Raw genomic sequence first — 16,858 nt, forward strand, 5'->3', positions numbered from 1 at the left:
ATGAATATTAATTTCAAATTAATTTCTGAAGATATTACATTCTTTTAAATCGTACAAATTTCTTCAACTTTGTTCGATACATATTCTTTATTTAAAAATTTAATCGCGCAAAAAAATTTTATAAGAATAATAAATAGTTATGCGAGATATTGAATAAATAGTTTTATATCAATTTCAATGACATTGAGAAACCAATAATGGATTTTAATATTCGATTAATATACTACATAAATAATTTATGACTAAGTATGATAGATAAAAAAAAATTCTGATGCTTATAAAATCAAGTAATTGAAGAAAAACAATATCTTCTAGCTTATTTTAGTATTGACAATATTTCATTGAAGAAATGTATAAATATTGTCTAGAAAAGTATTTTTTGGCTTAAGAATTTATTGAAAATCATTTAATTTATTAATTTCTTGACAATATAATATTAATGTCTGTCTTCATTAGAATAGGCAAATATGTTTTATTGCTCACCGATGTCTACAGTACAAGGACCCTACTACCGCTACGACTTCTTCAGCAACGCTGTTGGTGATATAAAATTTGGAAATTCTATACATTAAAAGCACCCTATTAACAACCACATGCGAGAAGAAAAAAGAATTACTTAATTCTTTATTTTTCATTAAAAATAAAAAAAAACCTAACAGGAATAATTATTTGATAGTAATTTTAATTATATTTAATCAAAAATATTTTTGTTTAGTTGATAATTTTTAAATAAATAAAAAACATAAAATAATAGATATCGCTCTTAATCATCTAGCGGTGTAAGTAGTTACAGAGAATTATAATAATAGTAATAATAATAATAGTCAAGCTGTACATTATTTTATAATTGATAAAATTAATTACCAAATTTATAAAAAATAGGTATAAAATTTTATTTGAATATAGTACAATGTTTTATTTGGATTAAATAACAATTATTTCAAGAAATTCGATCAATTTTTCAGAACAGAAAATATATACTTGATAATTTTCAAGAACATAAGTTCTTGTGCCTAAAAAGTTTTTTCAATAAATGTATTTTTGGTTCTTACAAAATCACTAATTTTGGCTCTTATTTTGTTGTATTTTATCTAAAATATTATTCTCTTTAATCATGCTAAGATCTTCAGATATTTTTAAACAATTGTATTCTTGATGGTCATCAACTGGCTTCCATTTAATGGAAATTAATTCTGATCGTTCTGAATTTGGATTCCTGTAGAAAAAAAATTGTTTTTAATTTATTATATTACCGACTTATAAAGTAAAAAGAAAAGGTTTTATTTTCGATAACTGAAAAGAATGAAGAAATGAAAAAAATTGTAAAAAAACGAACCCAGTTTTAGCAAAGTTCGTCCATAGTTCAATGAATCGTTCTTTAATTATGTTCTCCGTTGAATCGGAATCAATCGGTTGAAACCCAAAAAGTTTCATTAATTTTGGATAGAAAAGAAAGAGCAGTTCTTCTCCATGTGCTGTACCTAAAAAAAAAAAGAAAAATATTTAATTTTATTAAAAATCTTACTCAACTCAAACCATCATTAATCGTTACAAAAACAATACCTTCTAAATCAGTACCAAACAGTTTCTGCATGATCGCAGTTTTACTTGAATAATAATCAAATTTATATAAATACGTCTGCACGTCAGGAATGGAAGGTTGAATTTTAATAATATCATGGATGTTAATCAAAAATAATCTGGCTGTAACTACATCAACAAACGACTGAATATTCTCAGAAGCGATTTTTTTATCACCTATAAAAAATTTTGTGATATCATCTAGAGATACGTTTCGCTCTTGCAAAAATTGTTTTTCTTCAGGATGCAATAAGAACGTGTCTCGTTCAGCTTCTAGCTTTGCGTATTGATCATCCCGTAAACCTGAATATTCATTTTTATATTACAAAAAATTGATGTCACCATTTATCATATATTACTTTTTTTTTACTTAAGTGTAATTTACAATCTACATGACTAATCAATATCTACAAGTTTATATAATACCTGCTACAAAAATAATCGCCTCTTTGCTGGTATAACCAATTATGTGAGGGACTTTGATACCTGATTTAACCGCTTCTTTTACTGGGATACTTAGAAACGGATTTTTAGATTTTGAATCAACCGACGGTACAAAACGAAGTTTTAAGTCCAAAAAATTCTAAAATTTTTTAAAATATTCAAATTTTTTTTGTAAATTTTCTAATACTTATTTTCAGTCTATAAATTTCTTACCATCGATGTCGGAGAGAAAAATTTCTGTTCCGTCCCGACTAGACTGACTAAATCAACGTTTCTTAAAAATTCAATAAGTTCTTTGGTGTCAGTTATATTTCTTTCTAAATTTTCGGCTATATTTGCAGCTTCTTCTTTCATTGAATAACCTACACTGGCCCATGGATTTGAAGCAACACCGCTTTGAATGATAGTTTTTTGAAATAATCCTAAGTAAACATAAAAAAATGATTAAATATTTTAAACGGAAGATTTATCTTAAAAAAATTTTTTATTGTGTAGACAAAAGACATAAAAGTAGTAACCTTCTGCTAACGGAGAAATTGTTAAATAATGAACACAAGCACCGCCTGCGCTTTCGCCAAAAATAGTTACTTTGTTCGGGTCACCACCAAATTTTTTAATGTTTTGTCTCACCCATTTCAAAGCCATAACTTGATCTTTCAAACCTTGATTGCCAGTTGCTTCTTCATCGTCCAAATTTAGAAAACCTATAGCATATAATAATTATTGGTAATTAATTTACAAATACAATTATATAAAAAAATTTTTTTTAATTTTTTTCTTAAATTAATTATTAAACAGTATTATTTTTGAATATTTTCTAACTTTGTTAAGTAGAAACTAAAATTATTTTTGTTTATTTTATCAAATTTTATGATTCAAAAATGATCCTGCCTGAAAATTCAAGCCATTCTTTAAATTTTAATCTTATCAAAAAGCATAAGTTAGTTGCCACGGTACAAAGTTAAAAAAATCTCTACAGATATATTTATAAGTATGATTTTATAAGATGCGATTAATTGATTTTTTTTATCATCAAAAAATGTAAAAATTACCTAACATTCCCAAACGATAATTTATTGTCACTAAAATAATGTCTTTTTTCATAAAATAATCTGGACCGTAGAGATCATCGTTTCCCGATCCCAAAATAAAAGCACCTCCATGGATCCAGACAAGCACAGCAAGTGGTTCTTCAGGATTCAAATCTCTTGTATAGACGTTCAAATTCAAACAATCTTCGCCTCCGATCACTTTCCCAAAAAGAAAATCTTTTTGCGGACATATATTTCCATATTTACTCGCATCTCGTACACCAGACCACGCTTCAGCTGGTTCCGGGTCCTTTTATAATATCAAGAAAATAGCAATAAGTATTTAATTAATTATGCAAATAAACTAAATAGAGCGTAAAATGATACGAACCTTGAATCTTAGCTCCCCAGCGGTAGATTTTGCAAACGGAATCCCTCGAAACGCATAAAAATTACTTTTTCCATCGACGTTAGTTTCTTGAACACCTTGCAATTGACCCAGTTCTAAATCTACTATCGGTCGAGTTGATGAATTATTAGTAGGCAAATCACTGGATAAAACTGTTTGTGTTAAGAAAGTAATTAATACCACATAGAACATGACTCTTAATATATTTTCAATCATTTCGCGACGCTAATGATGACAACTTTTATTCCGCCACGATCTAATGCACTATTTATTGTTAAGAGACACTATCAGTTATTATAGAAATCACGATAATTTACTCTCCCTTCTCTCGTTCTATTCACTACACGTGTTGTCGATTACTCATAGACAAATAATAACCTCCGGCTGGAATATGAGAAGCCAATCAATTAAACAAAGTGTCGTCATACCATAAATAACTTCTATGCTAATGCGTTCAGTAAATAAAAAGAAAAAAAAATTACTATATAATGACAGATAATTGGAAATTGAAAGTAAATAAATAGATACGGTATGTATCTTATTGTCATTAAAATTTATTACAATCTCATGATTTGCAGAATTATATTTAAAACTAGCTTTTTTTTCGAGAAAACTTACAATATTTGTCTTTCAATTACTAATAGGTTCTTAAAATTTACTAATAGGCTTTTCAAAAATACTGTCTTATTTATTTTCAAAAAATCTAAATTCTAGTGAGTTATTCAAGGTCAAACTTAAAAGTATAGAAAATTTCACGATTTTATATGACTTCAATAAAAGGGGGATAGCCGCTGTAACGAATCAAAAAAAAATTTATTTAAATTAAAGTTTATCTTATTAAAATTTATTTTAATTAAAGTTTATCTTATTAAAATTTATTTTAATTAAAGTTTATGTATTTTCAAATTTTCAAAGTTATGGTCACTTTAGTGAGTATTCGATTTAAAACAATCAATAAAAAGATTAAAAAAATTAGGATACCACTAGAGGTAAGGAGGAAGAACTCTCATATCGTCCAGGACTCGATACACTGAGAAAAAAAAATACTTTTACTCAATTAACGATTTCTTGGTTCAAGAAACTCGCTGACGATCAAATATTCTATTATTATTAATTATTAATTTCCGAAGAGAAGAGGATCAATATTTATCTTTGGACAATAGATAAACAAAAGAATAGCTTTATTTAAGTTAAGTAAAAATTATTTCAATCAATTTAACAATTTTTTGAGCTAAGAATATATATTCTTGAAAATTTTCAAGAACATAAATTCTTGTATCAAGAAAATTTACTTAATAAAAGAATTTTTTTTCTCAGTGTAGCTTAATTAAATGTAAACCATTAATTAATATTTCATGAGATACATAAATTTAGAGTAACATAAAGTAAAATAGACTAAAAATTTTAAATGCGTTTTTCTCAAAACAATTTTTTTCAAACTAGTCGCATCAATAACTCAAACAAATCTTGATCGAACTTCGAATTTTTTCTTTGTTTTATTCGTATTTATAGTGGCTGAAGTTGAACTTAGGCGATTTTTTAAATTTTGATGGTTAAAATTTTTTAAGGCTGATGTTTGAATCCAAAGAAAAATTCAAAAATTTGAAAAAGAAAAATAAGTGGACATTTTTTTTCAAATCGAAATAAAAAGAATTGGCTAGGTGTAATGATAACTATACTTATAGAGATTATAACGTAACTTCCGAGAAAACGATGCGACCATGGAAGGGGAATTTTTTTTTAGGGCTCGACAAGAATGTTAATAACTTTGTAATGATTTGATATTTCTTAATAAAAATTTGGGATAATAATCTTCAATGTACATTTAATAGAATAAAAAATCTGATCTCCAAATTTCTTTATTTTTCCAGTTAAAAAAAAATCTTGAAAATCACCTATTTTTTTGGTCATTGCAGTGGCTTTCAGAAATAACATTTACACTCAAAACTCTAAAAATTGTTTTCAAAGCCGCCTAGCAAATTTTCTAATTTTCTATACATATTTTTTGTAGTAAAGTATACAAAAAATTCATTAATTACACGATTATACATTAAAGTGTATTAATTTTCATGTTGAGCAAATTTTTCTAGTTGATATAGTATGTTCAAGTTTTTTATCAAACTCAAATCTTTAGATATTTTCAAGCAATTGAATGTTGTCGCATTATCAACAGGTTTTCACTCTACAGGAATTAAATCCGGAATTCCAGAATTCGGGTTTCTGCAATCAAACCATAAAATTATTCATATATCAATGCATAGATGAGAAAATTTTTTATTAAATTGTATAAATACCCCGTTTTTGCAAAATTAATTCAAAGTTCAAAAAATCCCTGCTGGATGAGATGTTCAATTGGAAAAAAAGTTGGTTGTTCGATTTTACGATCATCCAATACCTTTTGATACTAAAAGTAATATAAATCTTCAGTAAGTGACGTGCCTGACAAAAAATATAAAATATTAATATTATCTTTAGATAAAACAAAACTATTATACAATTAATCATACCTTCTAAGTCTGTACCAACCAGTTGCTGCATGACTGCAGTTTCTTTAGAGTAGTGATCGAATTTATAGAAATACGTCGAAATACTGGATAATTTGGCTTGAATAGCAACTGTATCGTGTATATTAATATCGAAAGAGCTAGCACTGACTAAATCGACGAATATTTAAGCGTTTTCCTCACTAATTTCTTTGTCTCCCATGAAGAATTTTTTTACATCGCTTACAGAAATATTTCTTGCTTGTAAAAATTGTCTTTCGTTTGAAGAAAGTAGCATATCTTGATTTGAGTTGATTTCGGAATAATCAACTTCTTTCAAGCCTTAAATTATGAATAAAGATCCAAAACTAGAGAAATTTGTTTTAAACTGTATAATTTTTAATTCATTTATAATTACCTGCGAGCAAAATAATTGCTTCGTCGCTATTGTAGCCGATAATATGAGGTAGGGGAGAAGGGGGTCAAATGAACCACGGGGCAATTGAACCACTCGACTTAAAAAATCGAAAAAATTGAAAAAACGCTTCATGCTCTTAGAATTAGATTCTAATATGTTAAACTTGGATATGATCAAAATTTGAAATCATTGCGATCGATAAATTTTGAAAAATTGAGATTTTCTTATTTTTAGGCATGCAAACTTTCTTTTCGGCTGGTGACAAATTGTTTAATAATATTTAAAATTTTGAATTAATTGATAAAATTTGAATTATAGTAGTTGTATATACTTATATTTTATAATCCTCAACTTTCTTTATAGTGATAGAATGGTTTATTTATTTATTATTTACTATTAATTGTTTTAAAATTATACGGGGTCAATTGAACCAGCAGTCCCGGGGACGATTGAACCATACGGAGAAGCATGGGACATGCGCGCGCATCTTGACTCGACGTGAAAAATACTCAGGGAAATAACCTAACAATTTGATAAACTCAATTTGTAATTAAAATTATTTTTAAATCGATTTTTAATTTATTAAATATAATATATGTGTATTAAAAATGTGCAACAGTAATATTAGAAAGTAACAATTAATATGTTATTTATTAAAAGTTCGGGTTTGAGTTATAAATGTCATTGGTTCAATTGACCCCGAGCAGTGGTTCAATTGCCCCCCGAGCAGGGGTCAATTGAACCATTCGACGCGTTTGGATAAATTAATAATTTTTAAAAATTCACGTTGTTTATTAACTAATTTATGTATTGATAATGATAGTAGACTTAATAAACTATCATTCCAAGAAAAAAAAATTTATTATTTAGTTTTAATTCGAATAGTAAAAAATTACTAAACTTTTTTTGGTTCAATTGACCCCCTTCTCCCCTACTTTAATCCCTGACTGAGCTTGGACAATGACTGGAATACTTAAAAATGGAGTTTTTGATTTTGAATCTACTGACGGTACAAATCGATTTACGCTCACATATTTATTTTGTAAAGTAATAGCAATGATAATTCACGGTAACAGAAAATTTTTTACTTATAAATTGTTAAAAAGTTAGACTTTCTCTAATATTATTTGATTTATAATTATAAATTTATATTTTTATAGTAAAATTGCATAATATCTTACTGTTTGATTAACAAATGACTGTACTGCGTCAATCAAATCATGAGCTTCGATAGTTTGTAAAAATTCAATAAGCTCTTTAGTATCACTAGCCTTTTTTCCTAATTTATCAGCTATTTTTTCAGCTTCTTCTTTCATAGACAGGGATGTATATGCCCATGGATTCGTCGCAACTCCACTTTGCATGATACCTCGCTGAAATAATCCTATCAAAAATAAGTACACAGTAAAAAATTTTGCGTTAAAAGTTATTGTGTTAAATATTTAACACTTTTATGTGTAAATTTAACATTTATTGTGTTAAATTAACCCAAAAAAGTGTTAAATTGACATAAAAAAGTGTTAAATATTTAACATAAAGTTTTTACTATGTATTTTATTAAAATTCATTCTTTTAAAGCAAATTTATAAAAAATTTTTTTTTCTCTAAAATTAAACGGTAATCTACAAAAATATCTTTTCTCACCTATAAATAATAGTATATTACACATCTAGGGCAGTAAAATAAGAAATGTCTCAGATCACATGTAATTGTTGTCCGAGGCGAAGCCGAGGTCAATAAACATGTGATCTGAGGCTTTCTTATTTACTGCCCGTGGTGTGTATACTATTTTTCTCCTCGACGGAGGCGGAAAGCGGCATTTTCGTTTAGCGCAGCGGAAGGAAAATTGACGCTTTCCGCCCGGAGGTGAGAAAAATATATTACCTTCTTTACACATCTTATATTTCAATGCCATCATATTTTATTCTAAAATATTGAAGATCCAGAAGTCTATAAATTAGAAAATTTAATATTATCTGTATAATAACCAGATTTGCTTGCACCACATGCAATCAATCATTTATACGGTGTCATCATATAAATGAATGCTGTATAAATACACCAAATATTTTAATAAGGACAAATGTCATAATAAGTTAAGTTTATATATTTTATATCAGACATCAAGTTCACTTCAATGCTAAGATTTTCCTTTGACATTGAATGATATACAATCTTCATTAAATCACAGTCTAATGAATTTATTTTATTTTGTTTACGTGAATGTTGTTAAGTGTCAAATTTCAATTCTTTTAATAAATTAATGTAAAAAAATAATTTTAATATAAAGAGAATGAAAAATTATTTTTAAATAATAAATTTGTTTTAAAAGAAGCTATCAATCTAAATAAATTTGTCTTCATTTTTAATCATCCGTCATGTTGAGCGAATGTTTCTAATTGACGCAAGATATTTGGTTCTTTTATCATGGTGAGATTATCAGAAATTTTCAAACAGTTGAATTCAGTTGAATTATCCACCGGCTTCCAATCAACAGAAATTACTTCTGATTTTGGCAAGTTTGGGTTTCTGAAAATCACAGGATTGTCAATTAACGAACAGTTATTATTTAATTGATTGATTGGTATTTATACCGATAAATAAATTATGGAAAATAATTACCCCGTTTTGGCAAAATTTGTCCATAGTGTCAACATTCGTTGTTGAACGATCCTCCCAGATGGATAAGAAATCGGTTGTTTAATACCAAGGTTCAGAAAAAACTTACAATGAAAAAGATAAGGTATTTCTTCAGCATGAGCTGTGCCTGATAAACACAATCAATTAGAATTTTCTTTACATATACAATAGAAAATATTTTAACAAAGCTACCTTCTAAATCGGATTTGAAAAATTTTTGCACCATCGCAGTTTCTTTTGAATAATAATCAAATTTGTATAAATATACTGGTATATCAGGTACTTCTGTAGTTTGAATTTCGAGAAATTCATCGACGTACGCTGTTTGAAAGTATGTTTGAAGTAACTGTATTATTGGCGCGGCGTTTTCTCGGTTGAATTTTTTATCGCCCATAATAAATTTTTTCACATCACCAATAGACACACCACGATCTTGTAAAAATTTTTTTCCGTTTGAAAATATCAATTGCATATCTATATATTGATAATCGTCATCTCCAACCTCTGAAATGATATATAGTTATTATTATGATTGTTAACTTGTAGTAATAAATCAATAACATATGAAAATTGAACAAAAAAAAATGTTTCTTCTCCAGAAATCTGTTTTAAAAAATCTTAAAAATAAGATTCACGCACCTGCTAACAAAAAAATGGCTTCTTCAGTGTTGTAACCAACAATACAAGGTACTTTAATACCCTGTTTCACTAAATCTCTGATTGAAGCGAGTAAAATCGGATGTTTCGATTTTGAATCTATGGATGGCACAAATGGTTTCTCAGGAGTATAATATTTCTATTAAATAAATGTATCATAAAGAAATTGTAATTTTTGGGTCCCAATATCAAAATCATCATCGCTTCATACTACTGTCAAAATTTGCACGGAAAAAACTACTCCATAAAATTTAGAGAACTTAATATATTATTTTTACGTGGTGAAATATGTGATTTTAAATCTGTGAATTTTAGATATTGAATGAGTCATTATATAAAAACTTTTTCTGTATAAATAACAAAATTTTTTCTGTAATAATTACTGAAAATTTATGTTAATGAATTGCGAGGCGCTACTTGGATCACCATCATTGCAAATTAATTTATAGCACTGCGTGTCCTAAATTCGTATTTAGGACTCGCTCAACTGTTGACTTAAATAAACAATTATGAAACGAGTAGAGAGGAATTTTTTAGGCTACGGGCTCATATTTATGATCAATTCATACATTTCTGCTCTAAAAATTTGACTTTCACCGCAAAAAAAAAAAAAAAATATATTTAAAAACATTCAAAGCCCCGAAAAAATACAAAATAATAAATAATTAATGATTAAAATTACATCTTTTTGTCGGTTATGATTCAGTCTGAAGTATGCTAAAACCTCTATTAATGATTCTCAAATGTTTTTTATTAACGATTTCGCTCAGTCGTAAACATTATTCTGGTGTGAAATATTTTCTGAACATTATTTAATTTAACAATAATCTTATTCCGTAATAAATATGGACAGTGATTACAGTAATTTAGACGATGATTATAATGATTTTGTTCCTGACGAGATAAAAGAAAAGGCGAAGAATATAGCTTTACAATCAATGTCAACAAAATCTAGACGAATGTATGTGGCAACTTATAATGCTTTTAAAGCATGGCGTAAAGAAAATGTTAAATCAAATTCTTTTGCTGAAGATGTAATTGTAGTCTACTTTGATAATCTTTCTTAAAAATATGCCCCTCCCAGTTTATGGGCTTTTCATTCGATGTTGAAAACTACTATCAAAGCATTTGATGATGTTGATAATGTTTCATCAAACTTTGACCAGCCTTGTTCATTAGCATCAAATGAAGTTAAAGTTGATACATTACGCCATCAAAAAAAATTTTAATCTACTTTGCAAGAAAATACTGTTGCGAGAAAGAAAAATTCAACTTCTCAATTCGACGATTGTGAAACTCCTCATTCATTTAGACTTAGGTTTGTGCGTGAAAAAATTTGAAGAGTCTCAATGTATGGTATTCCAAAACTGCCATTTCACCATTGAAGTTTAATCAGAAGAAAGATAAATATTCATTAAGATTTTAATAATAAATAGAAAGTGGAAATTAACATTTTTTAGAAAATTAAAAAATTATAAAGTGACAGCTAAATTTAATGTTATTTAATTTTATGTATTGATTGTTTCAATGTGTGAATTTATTTTTTGTTAATTAATATTAATCACTTTGGATTTATTATTTGATATATATTTGTTTCTTTTTTTTTAACTTTTCATTTGTTTTTTGGGACTGGGCCCCCCCCCCAACCCCCCGCCGGGGCTTCTCCCCTGGACCCCGATTTCGGGCCCACATATATCGCCGCATTTGTAATAAAAAATAGTATGTGCAACTCGTGCGACGTTGTCGATTACTACAATTAGATTATACTATTAGACTATTTTTAAGCAATTATTTATTTTAGCATTCTAAATTTTATTTATTTGGAATGCTTGCGGTCCTGCTATGCATGATATACTATTTTTGCTTTTCCTTAATTATTTTTTATATTTAAATTTGAATAAAACTGAAGACGAATTTAGGACACTGGTGCTACAATAGTACATTAAGATACGAGTGGCTTAAATGAGCGATAATTCACGGCGTGTTAGCGCACGAGCTTCGCTCGTGCGCTAACTTCACGCCGTGTCATAATCGCTCATTTAAGCCACTCGTATCTTAATGCACTATAAAAAGTGTATCGAAATTGCTAGAAAAATGTCTCAAAATTGTGAAAAAAATGTCAAAAAGAACATTACAAAATTCTCGAAGCTTATCAATCAATCCAGACTCTGCATGTCTCAAAGCATTCTCGATTTTTTAATGGGTATTCAAAAAATGTTCGCAATTGTGTCACGTTTTAATGTTACAAGCTGTGAACATTTTTTGAACAATTTTTTTTGACACGCGTACTTCTAAACAAATTATTTTTTATTATCAACGAAAAAAATTATTTGTTCACACACAATTTACTATTAACGGATCAATATTTACATTTTTTATTAATATTTCAACTTAACTCCAATTCAAGAAATTACTCTACAACGATAACATAATACTCTTGTAAACTTTAGCACAGTTAATCTGTTAATTTTACAGAACTTATCTGTAAATTTTACAGAAACAATATGTAGTTTTTACATAATCTCATCTGTGAAAATGACAAATTTTTTTTGCTAATGTTACAGAATATATTACAGTCTATTCATTTTTGAGATTATTTTTTGTAAATTTTACACTCATTTTTTCCGTGCGAGGTCAAAACCAGGTTCATAAAATTTACCTGTGGATTAAAAGTTTTGTGTACAGTGTCAGCCAATTTAACTGCATCCACACTTTGTAGAAACTTTATTAGTTCTTTGGTATCAGTAGCATTGCTTCCTAAATTCCTAGCTACTCTAATTGCTGCATACGTCATGGATTGTGATGGACTTGCCCACGGAACAGTCGCAAGTCCACTCTGTAGTATTATTCTGTGAAATAACTCTATAAAATAACGATAATTTAAATAATTATTTTGTTCCAGCAAGAATATAAGTGTGTTTTTATACAAGAACCTTGAGCTGCTGGAACAAAACTCAAGAAATGAACAGATGCGGCGCCTGCGCTCTGTCCAAAAAGCGTAATACGAGTTGGATCCCCACCAAATTTCGCGATATTATTTTTAATCCATTTTAATGCCATAATCTGATCTTTTAGACCTTGGTTACCCGGTACTTCTTCATCATCCAAATTAAGAAAACCTAAGATTAATTTATTATTTTTAATTTCTAGATTAATTAACAAATTATTCCAAATGATTCTTTAATTGTTCGTACTTACCAAAAATACCAAGACGGTAGTTCAATGTTACTAGTACAATATTCTTCTTAATAAGAAAATCAGGTCCATATAAAAGATCGTTACTAGTACCCCAGAAAAAACCTCCACCATGTAATGAAACCATTGTTGCACGTGGCTCTTCAGGAGTGAGATCTGTGGTGTACACATTCAGATAAAGGCAGTCATCACTACCCTCTAAATGTTTCAATCCCCAGTGAAATTGAGCACACATATTGCCGAAGAATTGGGCATCTCTTATATCAGACCACGGTTCGACTGGCTTTGGTTCCTTTACAAAATACAAGTAATTAACATGGAGTTCCTCCTGAATTGCAAGTGAAACAGAGATGACTAAAAGCCGCGAAGTCAAGGATTTATTTCTTTAGAATAATATCTTATACTTTTTGACATCTTTGATGGATATGTTTAAAAGAAGCAACTAAAAATATAATGACAATGTACAATACCTTGAATCTTAAATCCCCAACGGGTGGTTTAGCATATGGAATGCCACGAAAAGCATAGAAATAATCTGTTCCATTATAATTTTTCTCCTTAACACCACGCAATTTACCATCTTGAACTTCTACGATAGGTCCATCTTTGTTCAAACTTTTAAGGGATTCATCACTGGATAGTACTGTTTTTAAAACAACACTAATTAAGACCACAAATAATACAAAATTTATAGAAGACTTCATTACGTTATAACTTGACTTGACAGTTTTAAAATATCTTGAATTAAAACAACATTGTTTAAATCTGCTAATTTAACTTCAATAATTAAATTATATTTTAAATGTTTGCATTAAATCAATACAGCTGTACCGAACAAAAAAGAATTTAAAACCATTATTACTTAATGTTTACTTAAGTTAATTTAAACGTATACTTGTTCAACATTATTCGACAGAGTTTAAAGATCTTGTTCAATTAAAATAAAAATAAACAAAAGTTAATGAATAATAAAAAATTTATATAGAATAAATAATTTCGGCTTACCAAAAATTAAAAATATTTTTAACTTACACACAATGTACAGAAACAAAAAACTGGTTTTAAAAACTTTATCAAATTTCCTGTAAAATGTTTAATTCTTTAATAAAACTAGGGTTTTTCGATACTTCTAGACAGTTTACACTGAAGCGTCATCAACAGGTCTTTATTCAACAGAAATCAACTCTGATACTTTTGTGTGTCGTAAACTTAATGATGATAAATTAAAACATAGTCAGTGATTGACAATATATAATTTATTTTATAAAAATTACACAAAACAATCGTAAATTCTGTTTACTTTTTTACTAAATTACAAAATAACTGTTTATCAGTCACATGTCGTAAGAAAACAATGATTTTATAGTTAACTTGATCCAAGAGCAAAAATCTTGAACTAAGAATATCATTGTGAAAAAAAAATGATTTTCTTGAGTCAAGAAAAAAATTCTTGGTTCAAGAATTTATCCTCCTATTAAATGATAAAAGTAAGACGCATCTATTAACTCAATGGTACTTTTATAAATTACTGATCATGTTTTTTAAATCCGAGTTAAACATTTTTTACATTATAGTAGTTTCTTTTATATAACAGTAAAATGTATAAAGATATGTTTTTAAGTTGAATATTGTAGATTGAATATTAAGTGTGTGGTGAATATTGATTATAAAATTAATCGCACTGAATAAATTTACCAACAATTCATCATTTTCTTGTTTGACTGGTTATCCGTTCATAAAAAATTTCTTCACCTTATCTACAGATGTATCTCGACGTTCCAAAAACTACTTTATGTTTGGATGTAGTAATAGTTTATCCTCATTAGCTTCTATTTCAGAATAGATAGATGGATAGATAGATAAAAAATTTATTTGGCTCTGAAACCTAAGCTCCCTCAAAGCCATCAATATTTAAATTACATTGGTTTACATAGGTTACAAGATTACTTAACTAATTAAAGGTTTACAATTAGATTTAATTTCAAATTTTATAAAATCCAAATAGATTATTTAATACAAACAAATAACTTAATTTAAAGTCATAATAATTCTACAAGAAAAAATATTTAAATAAGATCCAAAATAAAGATTGCAATTGTTAATTGTCATGTTCAAAAAAGTGATTGAAGCAAGCATTTTTAAATTCAACCAAATTATCTACAGCCACAGTCTCAGCTGGCAGTGCATTCCAGATACGTATGCCATGAATTAAGAATGAATTATCATACATGACACAATTAGCCTGCGGTATACGAAGATACCCGTGAAAAAATATTCTGATCAGGCTTGATATGAGCTGATAAGTCCATATAAAAATTTTTGATCTATTCATATCTGACTTGATATGATCTGATATGTCCATATTTAATTTTTGATATGTCCTGATATGGCCTGATATGAAAATTGGCCATGTCAGGCCTGATCAAGCCTTATCAATTTGATAAGTCTATATCAGACTTGATATAGCTTGATATGCTCATATATAATTTTGCATTATTTCTTAATAGGTCCTGGTATGGCCTGATATAACCTATAAAGTTATAGATACTTCGATAAACTTTAAAAAAAATCTCTGATCAGGGTTAATATAACTTGATATGGATTCTTACAGTCAGATATCCTTATACCCTTATCAGTACATAAGTAGTCTGATATACTAATATAAAGGCATACCCGAGTAATAAAAACTATATAGAATTATGTGTGATTCATATATAATTATATAGAGGCATATATAATTAATATAGAATTATATAGATGTATATATAATTCATATACAATTATATAGGAGTGTAAAATGCTGAAAGAGCGGAAAAAGCGGGGATCAGGTTTAGGTCTGGATATCTCAATTAAAACGCGTAAATTATTATCAAAATGAACACTATAAATTTATTTACACTAAATACACTTAATATTCAATATTTTAAATAGCGGATTGTTTAAATAAAAGCGGATTTATAATACACAGCGTGGGTAGCACAAGCGATGCCGGTTGACACGTGGGTGAACACTCTGCCGGCACTGTAAAAGCGGTGAAATAAATGCACAAATAACACAATTTATCTGTAACAAACTGAAGCGAATTATTAGCGGTTAATTTAAGCAATTTAAATTATAAAAATAGCGAAATGCGGTTAATTAACAATAAGCGAAAGCAAAGTGGAATTAATGGCGACTTGTTGCAACGAAAGCGTGGAAGCGAAAGATAATAATAATAATGCGTCTTCTTCCTCGTCGACTTGGGGAAGAAGGCTGATTGCGCATGTCAGCGGAGCGATCAGCCAATCACACCACCGAGACATGGCGTGATCAGTCAAGCTAAGCATTCATAGGCGGTTAGTTTTTGCGGGAACTATCGGTCGACAGGTGCGGCTCGTGAAATTGGGAGTCCCCCAGGGGCGACTTTATCGCGGCTGGGCCTTGTTCACCGAACAAGGAGTCATATATAATTCTATATGATTTTTTTTACTCCAGTGGGTATTTTGTAATTACTATAAAACATATTCTCTTTTTCTGTCTAAGAGTTTGTTACTCCAATGATTAACAATCTTTTAATATATAGTATTTTGCGGATGAAATAATAGGAACTTAAAAAAAAAATTCAATTTCACAAAAATTATTAGTTTTGTCAAGTTCAAAAATTGTTAGCCAAGCCCTCCAGCGATATATAGTTCCATATACTAAACAAATAATTCCATTAAAATTTGAGCTTTTAATTCTGATTTTACCTCGATTATTTTTTTAAATTAAAAGAAATTATAAATTCTAAAGCAACGAAGTACCTTAACAATTTCGTAGAGTTATTTTTGCGATTTCATGTATACATAGATAATTTTACAAATCTACATATAGATACCATTATTATGTATAGATATTGATAGTTAATAATCAATAAATTAGAAAAAAAATTTTTTTCACTACGAATCGATCATGTATACGATTTGCATTACTTGTAGCTTTAACAAACTCTACTCTTCAAGTAAGTCTCTTAGGTAAATAA

General features: G+C 28.3%; 1 protein-coding gene across 1 annotated transcript; it reads right to left on the bottom strand.

Moving 5' to 3' along the window:
• Positions 1-696: 696 nt before the first annotated feature.
• On the bottom strand, positions 697-13,596 carry LOC123270046. Its single transcript, XM_044735985.1, has 20 exons — positions 13,329-13,596; positions 12,862-13,150; positions 12,597-12,782; positions 12,323-12,525; positions 9,646-9,802; positions 9,199-9,510; positions 8,989-9,133; positions 8,737-8,895; positions 7,549-7,758; positions 7,301-7,407; positions 6,367-6,417; positions 6,142-6,290; positions 3,448-3,690; positions 3,078-3,366; positions 2,544-2,729; positions 2,239-2,447; positions 2,008-2,164; positions 1,564-1,884; positions 1,337-1,481; positions 697-1,216 (listed from the first exon to the last, which is right to left on the bottom strand). The coding sequence occupies exons 1-20, from the start codon at positions 13,560-13,562 to the stop codon at positions 1,060-1,062; spliced, it is 3,909 nt and encodes a 1,302-aa protein (XP_044591920.1). The 5' UTR covers positions 13,563-13,596; the 3' UTR covers positions 697-1,059.
• Positions 13,597-16,858: the final 3,262 nt, after the last annotated feature.

This window comes from Cotesia glomerata, linkage group LG8 (assembly GCF_020080835.1).
Source record: "Cotesia glomerata isolate CgM1 linkage group LG8, MPM_Cglom_v2.3, whole genome shotgun sequence".
Lineage (NCBI taxonomy): Eukaryota > Metazoa > Arthropoda > Insecta > Hymenoptera > Braconidae > Cotesia > Cotesia glomerata.

What these genes read in the sequence shown, in the direction of transcription:
- LOC123270046 (XM_044735985.1), bottom strand. Translation starts at nt 13,562, where the DNA reads ATGAAGTCTTCTATAAATTTTGTATTATTTGTGGTCTTAATTAGTGTT. An exon ending in CTACCGTCTTGGTATTTTTG is followed by an intron (nt 12,783 to 12,861) that starts GTAAGTACGAAC and finishes AATTAATCTTAG; the next exon opens with GTTTTCTTAATTTGGATGAT. An exon ending in AGCAATTATTTTGCTCGCAG is followed by an intron (nt 6,291 to 6,366) that starts GTAATTATAAAT and finishes TCATAATTTAAG; the next exon opens with GCTTGAAAGAAGTTGATTAT.